Source organism: Myotis daubentonii, chromosome 1, assembly GCF_963259705.1.
Source record: "Myotis daubentonii chromosome 1, mMyoDau2.1, whole genome shotgun sequence".
NCBI lineage: Eukaryota > Metazoa > Chordata > Mammalia > Chiroptera > Vespertilionidae > Myotis > Myotis daubentonii.
In genome coordinates, this window is record NC_081840.1 from 162,571,499 (window position 1) to 162,590,231 (window position 18,733).

Here is an 18,733-nt window from a genome sequence, read left to right on the forward strand (position 1 = left end):
CGCGGAGAGCAGAAAGCAAGCCGGGGAACATCGGCACGGAGGTGTCACTAAGGTAACCTCACGCGGCGAGAGTGCGGAGCCGGCGGGGCTGAGGCTGGGAACCCGCAAAACCAGAGGCCAGCCCAGTGGCCCGGCGCCCTCGCGCGGATGCGCGCGGGACTCCGGGCTGGGGGAGTGTGCCCCCACGTGCTGCAGAGGCGGGGACAGGGGCATCCGCCTCTTATCTGAAAGGGTGCCGGGCGGGACGGCAACCAACGGGCAGACAGGCGAGGCGAGGCGAGAGGTTAGCAGGTTAACCCAGTCCTTCCTACTGGCTTGCCAAGGGCAGCGACCTGGGAGAGGGAGGGTCCCGTGGAGGCGCTCAAACCCCAGGACGCCGAAAGGGACGGCACGGCCCATCCCTTTCGAGTCTGCTCCGTGGGCCTTGGGCCGAAGGACAGGAAGGGGAGGTGGGGTCCCGCCGCGATGCGGGTTCAGTCCTTCTTAAGAACTGTGGGTGGTGTGTGCTCGGTCTCCGGGAGGAGCCTGTGTCACCGCACTGTAAGCAAATCCCGGGCCGATTGCAAACCTGGCTCCGGGGCAGTTGGCCCCCTGCCCGGCCGAGCGTCCGAGGGCTCCAGCCACACAGTGTCCCCGGGGCCGGCCGGCGGGTGGCCGGTGGCCTTTATCTCTGCTCCCCCTTTGTCCTCTTTATCTCAGGCTCTCCAGGAGGACCGGGGCCGCTCTGCCTATCGCTCCCCACCCCCCGCACCGCCACTTCAATGCCCCGCAGGTCGCCGGCTGCTCTTCTTCCGAAGGCGGCGGAGGACGACGGGCGCCCGGTGCCACCGCGGACTCGGATCGGCGCCGACGCCTGACTCGCACGCCCTTGGGCATCTTTGCCGGCGCGCCCCGCGGGTCCCCGTGCGCCCCCGCCCGCTTCGGGTCGGCGAGGAGCAGTCCCGGCCAGGATGGCCCCCGGCCGGGCGGTGGCCGGGCTCCTGCTCCTGGCGGCAGCGGGGCTCGGAGGGGCGGCGGCGGGGCCCGGGCTCGCCTTCAGCGAGGATGTGCTGAGCGTGTTCGGCGCGAACGGGAGCCTGTCGGCGGCGCAGCTCGGGCGCCTGCTGCAGCGGCTGGGAGCCGGCCCGGCGGAGGGCGCCCCGCAGCCCGCGCCGCTGCACTTCAACCAGGTAGGCGCCGGCCCGCGCTCCGCGCTGCCCCTGCGCGGCCCTTGCACACCCCGGCGCTATTCCTGCGGGACCCTGCGGGGCCCTGCGGGAGGACGAGTTTCCGGACCTGTTTCAAGTGCGAAGCGGCGGCTGGTGGTACTTGATTTCCACCAGACCAGCTCCTTCGCTGGGGTTCATGGGCTGGCGGGAGGGAGGGAGCCAGACACTGCAGCCGATGAGCTGAGTATTCAGGCGCTTGTGAATATAGGATTTTATAGAAAAGTTTATAAAGTAGTTTAAGGCGGGAAGTACCTTAAGAGATGCTTTTTAAAATTTTTTATTTATTTTTATTTTTTATTTAAGCATAGAAACGGCGTACTTAAATCCTCCCAGCAAAGATAGGGGCTCACATGCTTCCCTGGCTAACTGTTGCGTGGCAGGTAACCACTGCCAAGGAGATATAATGTAGTTCCGCCTTTTCTGTGCAGGTTTACACGAGGCCTTTAGTTTACCTGAGGAGACTCATGGTACAGAGAGCAATGAAGATTATAGCTGTTAATAAATTTCAACACGCTGATAGTAAAGATGGTTATTTACAGAATGCATGTTCTATGATAATTTCTTAAAATTGTGAAGGAAGCACAGTGTGGTTTCTGCATCCTCCCCATATTTTTTTTTTTTTTAAAGTGTTAACTCAGTGCCTTGATTTTTTTTTCTCCTTCTGCTCTTGTTCCTGGGAGAATGGACGAGGAATAGTAGTATGCAGTCTTTTCCATATTATTTGTCACTTCTAGCCCATGTTTGTGCTACAAACTGTCTGTGGTCCAAGATGTATGGGGAATGCTGCACACTATACTCCACTCTTGGAAATTTAACATTTTCTAATGTACCTGACCTTAGATCAGAGTTGGAGAAACTTTAATCAGGTGAACTCCTTGCTAAGAACATTATGGAGAGGAAGACATCCTTTGTGTAGGAAATATCTTGCCGCAATTAAAACAGACACTGCTCAAGAAGAACTTTGTGATGCCACGTGTATCAGAGGGTGACCTCCCTCTGAACTAGAAGGGTTTTGTGGTTCACTTATGCATGTTTTCGAATAAACTGTAGTTCTGGCTCTGGCATGGCTTAATTAAACATTTGATTTAATGTCTAAGACATATGTTAGCAAAACTGAAATTCCCACATATTATATTAATATTTGGAAAAGAAAGCAAAGCAAACAACTTCCAAAGTGTTTTCTGCCTAGTTGCAGTCTCTTCAAGTAGGGGAAACAACTGAGCTGACTAAAGGATTTCTAGGTAGCAGCAGGAGTGGTCACATGCTTGGGCAGAAGCTTGGGGCCTTGCAGCTGCCTATCTGTAGCCCACACATTGTTTTGACTTAAATTATCTCCTTGTCTCGCAGTGTGTGGAGGTGTTGACGAATCATAAAGAGACAAAGGACCTCTGAGCCACCTCTTGGCAAAGACTGGAAAATAGGTCTAAATTATTTTTAAAAGTTGGTTAAGTTCATTAGTAGTATGATTCCCAGGTTGCGAGTTAGTAGGATACCTCAATAGATAAATCGTATGCATGCTGACACCTTGTTTCTCATTCTCACCTTTGCCATCATTATGGCCTCTTTGGGCAACAATAAGGAACAGGAAGAAGCCCGTAATCTGGAAACAAAGGGAAGCCAAAGAAAATGTATCACTTACTCAGGCCTGACAAATAAAAATTCGAGGTTCTAAAAGGTCCTGATGAAAACAACAATCACCAAACAAAATGCCGACAAATGAAAGATTCCAGAAGAATCTATTAGTTTGTTCACATTCTTATTTGTTCCAGCAGGAAACCATCCAATTTGGAGCAAAATTTAGACTCATTAATTTAGACAGCATACCTGAAAGAATGCAACTCCAGTCTTCTCACCTGTGACGAAGTAGAATAAATAATGTATGGGCCTATTGTGAGAAACTTGATTTTCTGACTTTGAAACAAGGTTGAAAAAAAAATAGAATTTATTTCTGTGGGTCAGGGATTTATTGACTCTTCTATGGGACCTGTTCACAAATGACATTGTTCCTTTGGATGAGGGCTGTGGTATTTCTTAGGTGAGCTTAACTCAGGTTATAGACTCTTGTACTCTGGAGATTTGTTAGACAATTTGGAAGGTTTTCTAATATATTTTTTTCAGTATTCCTAAGTACTATTAAATTGACTTGTTGCTTTGGGAGATCAAAGTGATTTAAGTTCAAACTGGTGACAATAGAACTATTGAGTTTATTGTTTTGCTTCATGGCCACTGAGGGTCCAAAGATCAGGTAGAAGAGGCGGCCCAAACAGTGAGAGCAGGTGGCTCTTTTAGTTCAGTGGGAGGTGATGGGGTATAAATCATCTAAGTCAGGGATTTCCTAGAATACACAGAGAAGCCCCAACTGAATGCATTCTTTGGGTGATGAATTTAGGGGGTTAAAATGGCCTCAGGACTTGTTTATGCAGATGTTCCTTTCTCACTCTCCAACTGCTCTTTTCTCTTCATCTCCTCTTCCAAACACTTCACCTCCAAGTTCTTGTAGACACTGGTTAACTAGACTGATAAAAACGAAGATCCTCATCCTCCAAGTTATCACACTAAACTGATTTTAATAAATCAGTCTCCCAGGGAGGGTTATTGGGGTGCTGGAGAAGTGGGCCTGGGTGTGGTAGGTTGGTCTGTGAGGCAAACTGTTTCACACCATCACTCAACCGCATCCTTTGCTTCTCTCTCTTAAGTTTCTATTTTCGTTTGATACATAATTTGCAGCATATCTCCTGCACCTTTTTTCCCCTTTTGACATTCCTGCCACCTGCTTGCTTGAACATTGTTTGTGAAAACTTTCAATTCACATTCCATCCTCCTGAGGCAATACTTGGAGTACTCCTATCTTCTTTCATCTTGAGCCTGGCATTCAAGGCCTTTCACCTCAAGGTTGACCCTGAAAAGTCTACCTGCCTCTCCAGACCTAGACCTCACTAAAAAACTATTTACTCTTCTATGAATTCACCAACCATTTCCTAGCTTATTATCTTCCTTACACCCTTTCTGTTTCCAACTGGAATATCCTTTTTCCCCTTGAATTGCCCTATCAAAATCCTATATGTTTAATCTCCCAGGTACACCTTGCCACTCCTCCTCCATAAAACCTTTCCAGGGTATAATAGTCAGCACTGATATGCTGTTTTCTCTCTCTTTTTGAATAACTGAAATGTTTTTTACTATGGTAATGACACTTAACTAGTCATGTGTTCAACAAGTATTTTGAATGACTACTGTACTCTAATTAGAGTGGTCATTTTAAAGTACAAATCTGATCATATCACTCATCTTAGTAAAACAATTAAATTCCTTCAAGATAAACTTCAAACACTTTAATGTGGCTTAAGCCCTTGTATGATCTAGTCCCTGTATATTTCTCAAGCCTTATCCTTTGCCACGACTGCAGTCTTAGTGGACTGCCTGTAGTTCCTGGTTTCCCATATACATCTGCTTCTGCTTTAGGTATTGGTTTATACATAACTTTTTCTGAGTTGCCTTTCTTGGTCTACTCAAGGGTTTAGTTGCAATTATATTATAATATGTAAATAATTTAGTATGTATTATAATTTTCTGTTTATATGGCTACACCCTTCCAACTTCCTTACCATCCCACAGTTTTAAACAAATCAAACGGAATGAGGAATGACCTAACTTTTCTGTCTGGAGCAGTGGTTCTCAACCTTCCTAATGCCGCGATCCTTTAATACAGTTCCTCATGTTGTGGTGACCCCCAATTTCATTGTTACAAATTGAACATCATTAAAGCATAGTGATTAATCACAAAAACAATATGTAATTATATATGTGTTTTCCGATGGTCTTAGGCGACCCCTGTGAAAGGGTCGTTCGACCCCCAAAGGGGTCACAACCCACAGGTTGAGAACCGCTGAGTTTAGTGTAGTACCTGGTACATAACATGTATTCATGATGTATTTTTTGAATGAATAAGTGAAGATTGCTTAATATGAGTAAGATTATTTGGACCCTCACATGAGTTTAATGTTCACTGGGGGAGGTATGGTACCTGCACACATAACTATAATGCATGCTAGGATGATATGTCTAATTAAAGAATTACAAAAGAAAGTGGAATGGGATCAGACTTGTGTTTTCAGAAAATTCATTTGCATGAGCAAGTAGAAAGGGCTGGAGTGGGTCAGGATGGGAGCTAAGGAGGAAACTGCAGTGGTTTGCATGAGATGTAATGATTGTTTGAACCTGGAGATAGGCAGTAGGACGCACAAAGGCTCTGCCTTTTTCTGGAAGAGCCGGCATGGCTGAAGAGTAGGCAGAGAGCCCCAAGATAAATACTTTCTCCTTCAGTCTTTTGCCTGCAGTGGTCATTTAACTATTATTAGATCTTTTTCTTCATTCGCTTCTGGCTTGAGGACTTCAAGGGGGAGAGGCAGCGAGGTAACCCTTGGTGCCTTTCTTTTTTTCTTTTTTTTTAAATGATTTATTTATCAATAATTTAAAAGCTATTTTTGTATCTGTTAACATAATATTACAACTAACATGGTCTGGAAGCGAGAGTTTTAAATGTCATACAAATCAGAGTGGCCTTAACCTATTTGTGGCCACTTTTTAAAGGCCTGCTGTACACCTTTGGAGAAGTTCATCATTAAGGCTAGAGGCTGTCAAACCATACTTCGAGTGCTCTTCTTCATCCCTGTTGCCTTTTTTGTCCATCACTGAGCCATCTGTAATTAGCTCAAGGTGACTTTTACCTTGTAATGTGGCTGATAAAGGGCTTGTGCTAGGTATGGGAGAAATGCAAGATCAGATATGTAGAGGGAACAGAGAGGAAGGGAGTTTAGCTCTGCTGAGAGGGGCGGGGTAAGGGAAGGTTTTCTTTGTGAAGTGATGCATTCCAGGCAGAGGGAACATCCTGGAACAGCATGAGCCAAGATCCAAAGGCTTTAAGTAGCAGGTAGCTTCAGAGAAGCACCCTTTGTTCAGTGTTGCTGAACGTAAAGATGGTAAAAGTGGTCTTAAGGGCTTTTTTAAAAGTGGGGGGTGGCTGTTGAGTTGTTAAGGAAACAAACAAACTAACCTGAGTTATGAGGCTTCTGTCCACAAGCACACCTGCTCTTACACATGGATATAGTAATCTTGGGCTCAGATCCTTGCCTTCCCTTCTGGCCTGTAGAGTTTCTGATGAGAAATCAGGTGTCAGCCTTATGGGAACTCCTTTGTAGGTAACAGTTTTCTTTTCTCTTGCTGCCTTTAAGATTCTCTCTTTGTCTTTAATTTTTTGGCATTTTAATTATGATGTGTCTGGGCATGGGCCTGTTGGGTTCTTCTTGCCTGGGGTTCTCCGTACCTTCTGAACTTGTGTGACTTTTTTCTTTACCAGGTTAGGGACATTTTCTGCCGTTATTTCTTCAAACTCATTCTCTATTCCTTTCTCCCTTTCTGCCTCTTCTGGCACACCTGCTATTCTAATATTGTTACATTTCACATCATCCCACAGATCCCTTAAACTGTCCTCCTGTTTTTTTAAATTTTTTTTTTTCCTTTTGGTTCTTTGATTGAGTGATATTTTCAACTCTGTCTTCTGATTCGCTGATTTGATCCTCAGCTTCCCCAGTCTGCCTTCTGAGCTCTATCCCCCGAGTCCCCAGTCCTGGCTTCTGCTCTCACAGCTCTAGTCCACTTCACCCTCTCTCTGCCAGAGCATAAGGTGGGTGGCTCCACAGGGAATTTTGTGTGTTGGCCCTTTAAGTGGGTGCCGGAACTTTCAGCTGCCACTCCCTGGCTGACAGCACCCCACTGCTTTTCACAGCTAGTTGTTATGTGGGTACCCTCCTCAGTTTGGTGCTCTCTGCTGGGGAGCCCAGCTTCAGCTTCGGGATTAGATCCCAGAGTTCTCAGTGGCAACCCCTTCCCCCCACAGTTGAGAGATCTCTCTGAGACTTCAGTTGCTGTCTGTGGGCACCCGGCCAGCCCTTTCTCACCTCTGCTCCTCCTACCAGTCTCTATGCGGTCTCCACTTTTGAACCTCGGGTATCAGGGTTCTCTCCTGACAGTTTTCCGGTGATTATTCAGGAAGCCTTTCCGTATTTTAGTTGTAATTTCATTTTGTTCCTAGGAGCATGTCTGTGCAGCATCCACTTACTCTGCTGCCATTTTTTAAAAAAATATATTTTATTGAAATTTTACAGAAAGGAAGGGAGAGGGATAGAGAGTTAGAAACATTGATGAGAGAGAAACATCAATCAGCTGCCTCCTGCACACCCCCCATTGGAGATGTGCCCGCAACCAAGGTACATGCCCTTGACCGGAATCAAACCTGGGACCTTTCAGTCCGCAGGCTGACGCTCTATCCACTGAGCCAAAACGGTTAGGGCTCTGCTGCCATTTTTAATCCCCCACTCTTGGTTTATTTCAATGGATGGCCAGGCTAAATACATCTACATTTGCTGCATGACATTTGCTACATGACATTTGCTACATAATGGTATGTAGCAAACAGAAGATGTGTGTGTGCGTGTGTGTGTGTGTGTGTGTGTGTGTGTGTGTGTGTTGGGGGTCATTACATGTACATTGTGTGCATAGCTGGTTGTCATCTACTGTGGATTTTCCTGGAGTGGGGTAATGGTGGGTTAGATGAAGGGGGTTCATGGACAAAGCAGAGAAAGAGCACCTGGTCTTGTATAGTCTATATTCTGAGAAATGGTGGGGTAAGCCTTTTAGGGATGCCTTCCAAACCTCTTGTTCAGGTGAGAAACTGGAAGGGTGGGGCAGAACGGTGGGGCGTGAAGGCAAGGTTGCACTTGGGTCTCTGGTCATTTTTTCTTCAAGACCATGGACCTATTCGGATCTGTTATATCCTCTCATTTAAATTGACTGTGTACAGTGCCATCATTGTTTTCAAGAGGTTTTGAGAAAATGAGGGGTATTCGTAAATCATTTGACGATGATGCTGTCTGCTGGCGGGGCAAAGGTGTAATGGCCAATTGTAAGGAGACAGAATCTTTGGACAAAAAAAAAAAATGAAGCAGGCATACTTGACAGAATATAACAATTTATTAGACAGCAGTTTACTTAGGGGAAGATTGGGTTGGAATGGAAAAGACGACCCAACAGTCTGCACAGATTATTCCTCACCTACAGACCCCTGCTGTAGTACTGTAGTTTTTATAGTATAACTCAGGTTCTAATGCTTGACAAGGTAAAGGGACAAAGAATGCTGTAGCTCCAGGGGCCATACCTCCTGGGGATCTTATGATAGATGGTTTCATATAATCGATACTATTACTGACTGGATACTTATGTCAGTTGTCATGCCAGTCCAGCTATACTAACAAAAATATTTATAGTTACATTTTAAGGAACACAGAACATCAACTAGAAGGCTTTGATGTACTTGCTAAGGATGGTGAGGTTGGTCAGAGGTCACTGCATGGAATTTAAAAATGAAATAAAGCCCAGGACCCAGAGATAGAGTTGGTTTTGTCTCAATCTACATCTATATAGATTCGGGGAGTTCAGTTTGCCTCCAGGTCAGGTATGCTTGGAATCTATGGGAAAATGGCCTTCATTCTTTCCATACCTAACTCCCAAGCTTGCACCTTTGCCCAATACCTAGGAGTCACATGGACTCTTCCTACATAACATAGCGAGGGATTATCAGCCTTTTTCTATGTGACATAACTTTTGTACCCAGTTTATTTGTATTATCATATTTCATACTTACCATATAACAATCCTATGATAAATGTACCATTATCTTCTTCATTTTATACATGAGAAAAATGAGGTATAGAGAGGTTCAGTAACTGGACCAATGTTACACAACAAGTGGTAGAACCTCAGGCAATCCTAAACATGTGCTGTAGTGGATTTTTTGAATTATAGGCTAGAAAAGTACACTCTCTGTAGCTGGGACAAATGTTACCTCAGATTTTGAACTATGGGTAGAAGTTACTAATCATCAACCGCTTATCTAACTCTACTGCTTAGTCACATTGAGAGAACAGTGCTGACTACAGAAACTCCCCTAATGATGATGGGTCCTTGTGCTCAGAGAGCTTATAACTTAATTAAGAAGTAAGATAGAAACTTGAAAAAGGTATACCAGGCAAAACTGCAGTAAGTAAGTGATCACTGAAACACATATAAGACATCTCACAAGGCTGTATGTGATTGATGGTTCAATGTTGCAGCAGGTGTTACTAGTTTAGAAGGGCAAAGGATCCTTTTGGGAGATGTCTCATGGAAGAGTTACAAATCAGTCAGTTATCCTTTTGGAGAATTCTGCTTATCTGGTGTGATTTGTAATATATTCATTTATTGAATATCTGCCTGTACCAAATGTATTTCTACCTTTACTCACAAGATAGATTTTCCTGTGAGTTACATGAACTTTTTAATAGAATGACGTCTTCTTTTATTCTTTCTCATATGAGGAATTTTTTTTTCTCAGAGAAAATATATTGGCAGCAATAGTTTTCCTAATTTTGAGTTCCTAAAGTTTTCCTAGACAAAGCCATATTAACTAGATTTCTTCTATGAATAGACTTCAGATATGAGAGAAACACTTATGTCTAGTGTTAAAACATTCAGTCCTGCCTACCAGTGTGGTTTAGCAGTTGAGTCTCGACCCAGGCACCAAGTGGTCACCGGTTTGATTCCCAGTCAGGACACATGCAGGGGTTGTGGGCTCGATCCCCAATGGGGGCTTGCAGGAGGCAGCTGATAGATGATGTTCCTCTCTCATCGATGTTTCTATCTCCCTCCCTTCCTCTTTCTCTAAAAATCAATAAAACCATATTTTTAAAATAAAAAGCAAAGAAAAAAACTATTCAGTCCTGTTCTCAATCTTATTGTAGAAGGATTCTGCCAATGAACTCACTCTCTCTTCTGCAGCGTAGAGTGTAAAGCCTCCTTTATCATGCTGAGAAGCAACTGCTTCGCTGACGGGGTGACACTGAAGAAAGTGGCCTGTGCCTGGGTGGTAGCAATAAGGGAAGAGTAGGTGAGTGGAGTACTCTAATGGAGTTACTAACTAGCTGTACGCAGGTCATTGCTGCTAGTCTGAGCTCTCTCACACGATTACTGTAAAGGGAGAGGTAATTTTTTCTCCTTAATTGGGTTAGGTCTTTGTGTCTCTCTAGGGATGTTCAAAGTAGAGTAGCTGGGTGGGAGACTTGCAGTTTTTTTGCTTTCCATGGTTTACCCCCTACTCCTGTTTCCTGATGACACCCATTGGGGATGGTGAAGGACGGGGCTTCGTTCCCCTGTCCTAAAACCCATTACTCTTTTTTAAAGGTATTTTTTCTTCAAATTTAATGTACATTTAAATACCCTGTTATCAATTTCTTATCAATATCAGTAGGAGTTGGGGGAGAAAAATAGGAATATAGATAGGAACAGAAAATAAAGCTTGAAGTTGAGAAGGACTGACATTCCTCAGGGAAAGGAAAAGAAAAGCAGCCCATAATGAAGGCAGCTTGTTGTTGTTGGGAATAAGAGTTTGTGAGTTACTTGTATACAAAGCGGCATTACCTCAAGGAACTGTCCATATTTCTTACTAAGTGCAAACAGTTAATATTAAGACCATTCACAATGCAACTTACTAAAAAAAGAGGAATGTTACTAAACTCTAGACAACCCCAGAATCTATGTTGTTTTCAGAGTTTTCCCATTTTAAACTCCAGATAATGGTAGATTCTTATTTGTAATTGAAACTAATTAATTTATTCTCAGACTATTCCCAGTTGTCTGTTTCTGGAGCCAAATGGGGTCATTGAGTCTTGACATTTATTTCATCAAGAGATGAAACTATTATTGAATTACTTTTGTGATGATGGGGCTTAAGAGCATAGAAAAATCTTCAGAATGGAGCCTTGTGAAATTGGTTTCTGTCTCCTTCCAAAGATCCTCTGTTGTGTTTCTTGGTCTGAAGTTTAAGGAGAACAAAAACAAAACTCTGTGAATCCAGATCAATGGTGTTAACCTGAAAAGTAGCATTATGTCTTCCAAGCCCAAATATTGAATATCTTGACTTCTTCATAACTGACCGAATAAAAGAAAACAACACAAACACACATACAGTGAGCCCTAAGGGTTTAGCTCTATGAATCTAATTAAAAAAATAACCCAGTTATTATCAATTTATTTGGTGAGCTTCTTAGATCTCTAACTAGAGAATACAACATAATGGTTAGCAATTTGGCTTCTGGAATCAAACAGATCTGGGTAGAAATTCCAAACCTGCCACTTATAGCTGGGGAATCACAGGCACGTGACAACCCCTTGATCCTTAATTTTTACATCTGTGAATTGAAAAAATGAACCTTACTCATAGGATGGTTGCTTAAATTAAAAGTGAGAACAATAATAACATGTACTGAGTATTCACTATATTTCAGGCACTTATAAATTTAGTGCGTTACATATAGTAACTCAGACAAATAAGATATATTTTTTTTCATTAACCACATTAATTCAAGTGATAAATAATAAATAAAAAAGACAATATATGTAAAATTCTTAGCTTCATGCCTGGCTCACGTTATATGCTCAACGCATTTTTATTATTATTATAATACTGTGTTCCTTGATATAGCTATACTACCCTTAACAAAATTGCCCAAGACTTGAGTACTTTAGGGTCAGTCAACGTGTAGAGGAAAGCACTGCTATAAAAAGACAGCTGAGGTTAATGAAATAAAAAGTTCAGTGAGAAATACATCAGGTTCAGTGACTTTGTTTTCAGTGTTAGTTTCCATGACGATTCTCACCTTGAGAAAGGCTTTTATGATTTGCCTCTACTTCCCTTTCATCAAATAATAGTAATGAATATTTGAAAATGTAAACCTCAGATGTAGAAACCAATGAAATAATTTGAATATTTCAATATGTGTTGAAATTATGAACATTCCCTCTCTTCCAACAGGACTTCCGAAGCTGCGTTTAGGAATTGGCTCCAAAATTTATATCACTACTGAAATGTGAATGGCTGAGAGTCCATATTATAGTTCTAGAGATCAGTATCATTGTGGTTTTGAATTTAGATTTACATCAGGACCTCTGCATGGGTTTTGCAAGCTGAAAGAATCCAGTGCACTCCATGTTCAGCTGACCTTGTGAGCTGGTAGAGCAGAGAAGAGAACAGGAGCCACTTCGGTCTCCCTGGGAGAAGTGAGATGCGTCTCTTCAGGGAAAGAGAAAATTAGCCTGTGTGTTAGATGAAAGGGGGCAGTAAAATCAATAGGCCGATTCTGAGTTGGGTAACAGATCCTGCTATATATGTATATTGAACACGTGTGCTAGAAAACACACAGACCTATTTGTGAATGGGTGCCTGTAACTGATACCAGGTAACAGTTTGTATATCAAATCATGTTGCATTGCAGTTTTCGTTAGGAATAGGCATCTCAGAATCTATTCTGCACTTATACATATTCATGAGAAAAGCTAGACACTGACTCTATTTCTAATCTTGGGATGAATGGCATTTAAGTAAGTGTCTGGGTAGGGCCTTCAGGCTAGCAGAGGAAGCAGGTCCTGCCCTAACAGGTATGAATTCCGATTCCATTTCCTCACCTTCCAGTCACTCTTGAACATATTATGGTGTGGCTCCGTCCCTTGAAATTATTCACAGGACTTCACACTAAACCTTCTTATTGCTAAATTTTTATAGCGTTGAACACTCCTACTTGAAACTCACCCTTTTCTTGCCTGTAACTTGTCTACCTCATTTTTTTTTTTTTTACCTTTGCTCATCATTCAAATATTGGTGTGTTTTAGGGTTCTATCTCAAACCCTCTTGTACACTCTCTCTGTACAACCCTGGTCACCCCTGTGCCTACAGTTATCACCTCTCTGTAGATGTTTTCTAAATAGATTGGCTTGGTTCAGATTTCTCTCATGAGGTTTACTTTGCACATCCTATTGACTATTGATGTCTAAGTTTCTATTTTCCCCAACTCAATGGGTCTAAACCTGCCCCAAATGGAACTCATCAACTTCATGCTTTTCCCATCAAAACCTGGTAGGTACTCTTGTCTGAGGCTTTGTTAAAGGTTCAGGAAGAAATAAAAAGGAATATGCCTATCCTCTCTAGATGTTCATGATCTTACCATTTTTATGAGCAGATGATAATGCATGAAAGCATAGAATAAGTGCTAAACAAATAAATATGTTGGTGTAGGAGTCTGGAGAGGGAGGGGGAGCATTGCAATAGGAAGGAGAGGAGATGTGGGCCCATGTAGGACAGATAGCAGCTGGAAACTTTGAGAGGAGGCATATCAGAACTCCAGGTGGGGGACATGGGCCGTGCAAAGTCACAATGACTGTAAAATACAAGACATTGGAACTGTTAGGTTAAGATAGAGTTCAAGTATGCTTTGGAGGACAGTACTAGTAAAGGGAGTGGAAGACTGAATGAAGACAGATAGTTAAGGTTCTTCAGTGTTAGGACCTTATACTCTTGGTAGAAAGAAAGCTGTGTGTGTGTGTGTGTGTGTTGTGTGTGTGTGTGTGTGTGTCGGGGATGCAATGTGAGAAGAAGAGTGACAATGGCAGTGTTTCTGTAGAAACAATCTTGTGGGAATGTAGACTAACCTGGATGAGACGTGTATTGGATAAGATTGACTGGAAGCTCCTGACTCTCCAGTTAGGTGGTATATAAGGGCCTGTTTGTATGTCATTCTTGTGTGTCTTACCAAACCTTTGGGATTCAGGACCCTTGCGTACTTACTCTTAAAAGTTGAGGACACCAAACAGCTTTTGTATATGTGGTTTATATTTACTGATATTTACAATGATAGAAATTAATGTTGAGAAAATTTAAAAATATTTATTTATTAAAAATAGCATTAATAAACCCATACCATGTTAACATTTTTAAAATGAAAACTAAGTATTTTCCATGACACAGTAATTAATGAGAAGAATGGCATTGCTTTACATTCTTGCAAATCTCTAATGTCTGGCTTAGTAGAAAACAATCTCATATATGCTTCTGCATGCAATCTATTGTGACATATGTCATGTAGCCTTTGGAAAAAGGAAAATGCAGTCTTAGTATTATTATGAAGACAGTTTTGACCTTGCATATTTTCTAGGGAACACACTTTGAGAACCACTGTGCTAAAGGATTGTTACATAGGTGGGCCTGTGATGGACAAGGCCTTTCCTTGCAGAGATGAGATGGCTCTAGAGCAGCAGTTCTCAACCTGTGGGTCGCCACCCCTTTGGGGGTTGAATGACCCTTTCACAGGGGTCGCCTAAGACCATCGGAAAACACATATATAATTACATATTGTTTACAGTAGTAAAATTACAGTTATGAAGTAGCAACGAAAATAATTTTATGGTTGGGGGTCACCACAACATGAGGAACTGTATTAAAGGGTCGCGGCATTAGGAAGGTTGAGAACCACTGCTCTAAAGGATGAGCTCACTCCTTGTGGCATTCGCCCCAGCCCTGAGTTGAAGAGGCATGCCTTCCACACCTTAACCCAGAGGCACTGAGTGGGAGGCCCTTTGGTCCTGACAACCAACAGAAGGCCTGTGGAGCTATATCACAGCTGACAGTAAGTAGGGTGGCCCTTGCCCCCTGGGGCAGGGCAGGGGCAGGAAGTCAAGAATGCAGACTGAGGATCCGTGCTCTGACGCTAGGCCATGCTTTATGGTGAGGGGGCCTTGAGAAACTGACTGTGGAATGGAATAAGGCTGAGGAACTTGTCAATAGCTGTGGTAAACTCAGAAAACTTTGTAAATCTTTTTAAAAAAGTATGTAATCGCTTTTACAATTTTGTTTTCTTTAGTAAAATTAAAAAATAATTCTAACCTGTCTTGATTGTATTTGGAGGAACACGATAAGAGTGTTAACCCTCCTACCCCCATGCTTTAACTTAATTTTTTTCTAATTGAAATAAGAACACATGCATATTGTCTAAAACTTTGGCAAATCCAGAGGAGCAGGAAGGAAAAAATAAAAATCACCCATAATTTCACCACCCAGAGATAAAACTGTTAACATTTTGAAGAATGTATCTGTAGATTTTAGTTAACCTTGTTTATAGTATGGTGTCATTCTATACATATTGTTTCATAATAATTCTTTTTCCCTTAAGAATGCATCCCCAAACATGACATCTTTCCCTTTTGAATAGTATATTTAGGAAAGGTATTTTTTGCTTCCTCGTAAGGAAGAGTTTTGAGAGCGAATGTGAGTGTACAAATGTGTGTGCATGTGTGTATGTATTATGGGTAAGAATGCACCCACACTGTAGTGGCTTCAGTAAGCAGGGTTAGAAATCTGAAGGAATAATGGAAAAAATGCATCTTGGGAAACAGAGGTGGGAGCACTTGATTAAGAGGGAAAAAGTTCAAGAGAAGTTGGTAGAGGGTAATTCAGTACATAGATACTAGTATGCTGAGCAATATCGAGGAGATTTGGGAGTGGTACTCTAGTTCCCTGTTGGGTGGTTTCATTTTGTGTCAGTAACAATCCTAGGAGTGATGTCCTCAGGCACTCCTGCTTTGAGTACTCCTGTTGCCAGTGGCCCAGCTGGGATTCCGGGATCCACTGAAGTATTTATTTATTTATTAATATATTTTTATTGATTTCGGAGAGGAAGGGAGAGGGAGAGAGAGAAATAGAAGCATCAATGATGAGAGAGAATCATTGATCACCTACCTCCTGCACACACCCTACTGGAGATTGAGTCCATAACCGGAGCATGTGCCCTTGACCAAAATCGAAGCTGGGGCCCTTCAGTCCACAGGCCAACCCTCTATCTGCTGAGCCAAACCAGCCAGGGTCCAGTGTGAAGCATTTAAATCACCAGTTTCATGAAATTGTTCACTACCTCTGAAGAGATAAAAGGGACTACTCACTTGTTTCAAGATCAGAAGTGGCCTCCCAATTGTTAAACTCAAACTACCCTTTTAAAATGGGAATATTTAAATTGTTCTGTTGTGATCTTTGTCCAGTTCCATATTTAAATCACTCTTATGTGTAAGTAATTCACTTTTTGCGCTTAACTGCTTTGGCTTTTTCCTAGTTTTGTTTAAGTTACTACTATGAACTTAAACTGGTTTTGCAATTGATTTTGCAAAATACTTTCAAGACAAGTGAGGGATTCACTCATGCATTTACTCATTCATTCATTTAACAAGTATTTACTGAGTTACTGTGTGCCAGGCACATGGTATTATTAGTATTAGCAGTAGTAAATTCTAAGGTAAGTATGATCTCCAGGATTCTAGAGGCTTCCTCTCCATTAAATAATTATTTTGGATCTTTACCTTTTCATCCTCTAATACATTCCTAGCAATCTATGGCTAGTCGTACTGGTCTCATAGTCGTATGGTTATGTGATGGTAGCTCAGGTGGATGAATCAACAATCTGACTTTTCTGCTTAAGCAAAAACACTGGCTTTAAAACAGTAATAGGAAAGCAAAACATTCAAGATATGGCACACACCCAGACATTCTAGGTTTGATGATCCTGTTACAGGATACCTCCTAGCAATGTCGGCAGCCTTGGGCATGTGGCAGAGGGTGTTGTGCAAGTTTGTGCCAGGCTGTCTGCTGCTTGACTGTGGTTATTGTGTCTGCCCAATATTCTGTTTGGGTGATGGACAGAAAGGCTTATTGGGGCAAAAAATCAGAACCATCTTGCATTTCTTTAAATCTCACCATGATGAGAAAACTTGGCTGATAATTTGAATTGTTGGAGTTGACTGATGGTTGCTTGTTTTTGCAGTTACTCTTTGGGTGGGATGCTAAATATGGTCTAAGCGTAATTTAACGGTATGACTCAAGTCACTATCAAGGGCAACAAATACATTCCTTGCCAGGGTCTAAATGGTTCTCTCTGTCACTATCTGTGTTCTTCTCATTGTTCAACTCATCAACATATAAGAGTACAGCAGCAAGAGTATTGGCTTAGAAGTCAGCTGACATATGAAGATATTGATTTGAATTCTGCCTTTAATAAGTTATTTAATCTTTGAACAATTGATCTTTCTAATACATGATTTCTTCATCCCAGATATTTCCTAAAATCTATTTTGGTAGCTGATGTAGGGATTAAAAGAGATTATATATGTTTAACGTATAATTTTTATGTGCTTCCCAGACTCTTATAATAACTATTGTTTCTAAAATTCATTTGTCAACTAATTGTATGCTTATTGCATTACTGATTTCTGCCTTAGGTTTTTGTGGTTCATGTCTTATCTCTCTAGCCATCAGAAGCACCGAACTAACATTTTAAACTCAGCACACATACCTCCTCTCCAGGAAGCCTTCCCTGACTGTCCCCTCTCACAACACTTTTGCACAAATCTTTATTATTTTACTTATCGTTTTGTATTATAGTTAGCTGGTTTATGTCTTTATGTTTTATCTACTGAATGATGAGCTTATTAAAGATAGAACCATATCTTAGTCTCAGCACCTACCAGAGACTAATACCTATCCCCGAGATTATGTGAGCAATCTGTGTTTGATGAATGAATAAATGAATGAGTGAGGGAGAAGAGAAATTGGCTCTATAACAGCAAAATAGATGAAGACTTTGGATGAATTCTTCTTCAATGAATGGAAGGCCCATCATTCACTGGGGTATGGAGAAGATGGCAAATTCCAGAAGGTAGCTGTAGTTCTTGCTGAAAGCAACAGCTGTGACAGAGCCTGGTAGAGAATTCAGTAAAGAAAAGAGGGTAGATGGGGCTCTTTCAGACTTGTATTCTAACCCCATTTCTGCCTCTGGCTAGAAGCTTTGTAATACAATTTAAAGTGTGTAGTTCAGTTACTTGATAACCTAGAAAGCTGACTGGACTTAGTGTTTTATTCCAGCTTTGATTGCCTTATGATGTACATTTTCTTCTCACCTTTACCTCCACTAAAGAAAACACAGCCACACCAGCAGGGTCCTCATTGGGAATGTGAATGAGCTTCCACAGAAGCACAGTACATGGCAAAACAAAATCTGAAACCACCTCTGGGTGACTTTTGAATGGGGTGATATTTCATTTATGGTGTGAAGGAGTCGGGACAATGGGCTGAGGAGCAGAGGGCCCTACTGGTTTGTATTATTTATGGGTGCCATTTGACAAGACAGCCAAGTAGAGAAAACAACCCATGTGTTGAGAAAAGGAAGAAGAATGGAGAAGGTTTAAACATTAGAAAAACTTATCTTTTTGTTTTTCCATAGGTTCTGGGTGTTGCATTCATTTGTTAGCCTTAAAAATGTCTTTTAGCTCAGCCAGTATGGCTCAGTGGTTGAGCATAGATCTATAAACCAGGAGGTTCCTGGTCAGGGCACATGCCAAAGTTGCGGGCTCGATCCCCAGTGTGGGGCTTGCAGGAGGCAGCTGATCAATGATTCTTTCTCATCATTTATGTTTTTATCTCTTTCTTCCTCTCCTTCCTCTCTGAAATCAATAAAATTTTTTAAAGTATTTTAAATAATTACTTTATATATCAGTCAGGACTCTTTCATTTGAATGTGAAATGACTTTAATTAGCTTAAGTCAAAAAGGGAATTCATTGGCTC

At 42.0% G+C, this 18,733-nt stretch overlaps 1 protein-coding gene across 1 annotated transcript in view; it reads left to right on the forward strand.

Annotated features, from left to right (window-relative positions):
• Positions 1-310: 310 nt before the first annotated feature.
• SLC39A8 (solute carrier family 39 member 8) overlaps positions 311-18,733 on the forward strand; it is a 72,010-nt gene continuing 53,587 nt past the window's right edge. The window contains exons 1-2 of the mRNA XM_059664442.1: positions 311-449; positions 700-1,169. Coding sequence (XP_059520425.1) covers positions 951-1,169 — 219 coding nt within the window. The 5' untranslated portion in view covers positions 311-449; positions 700-950. The remainder of the gene's footprint in view (positions 450-699; positions 1,170-18,733) is intronic.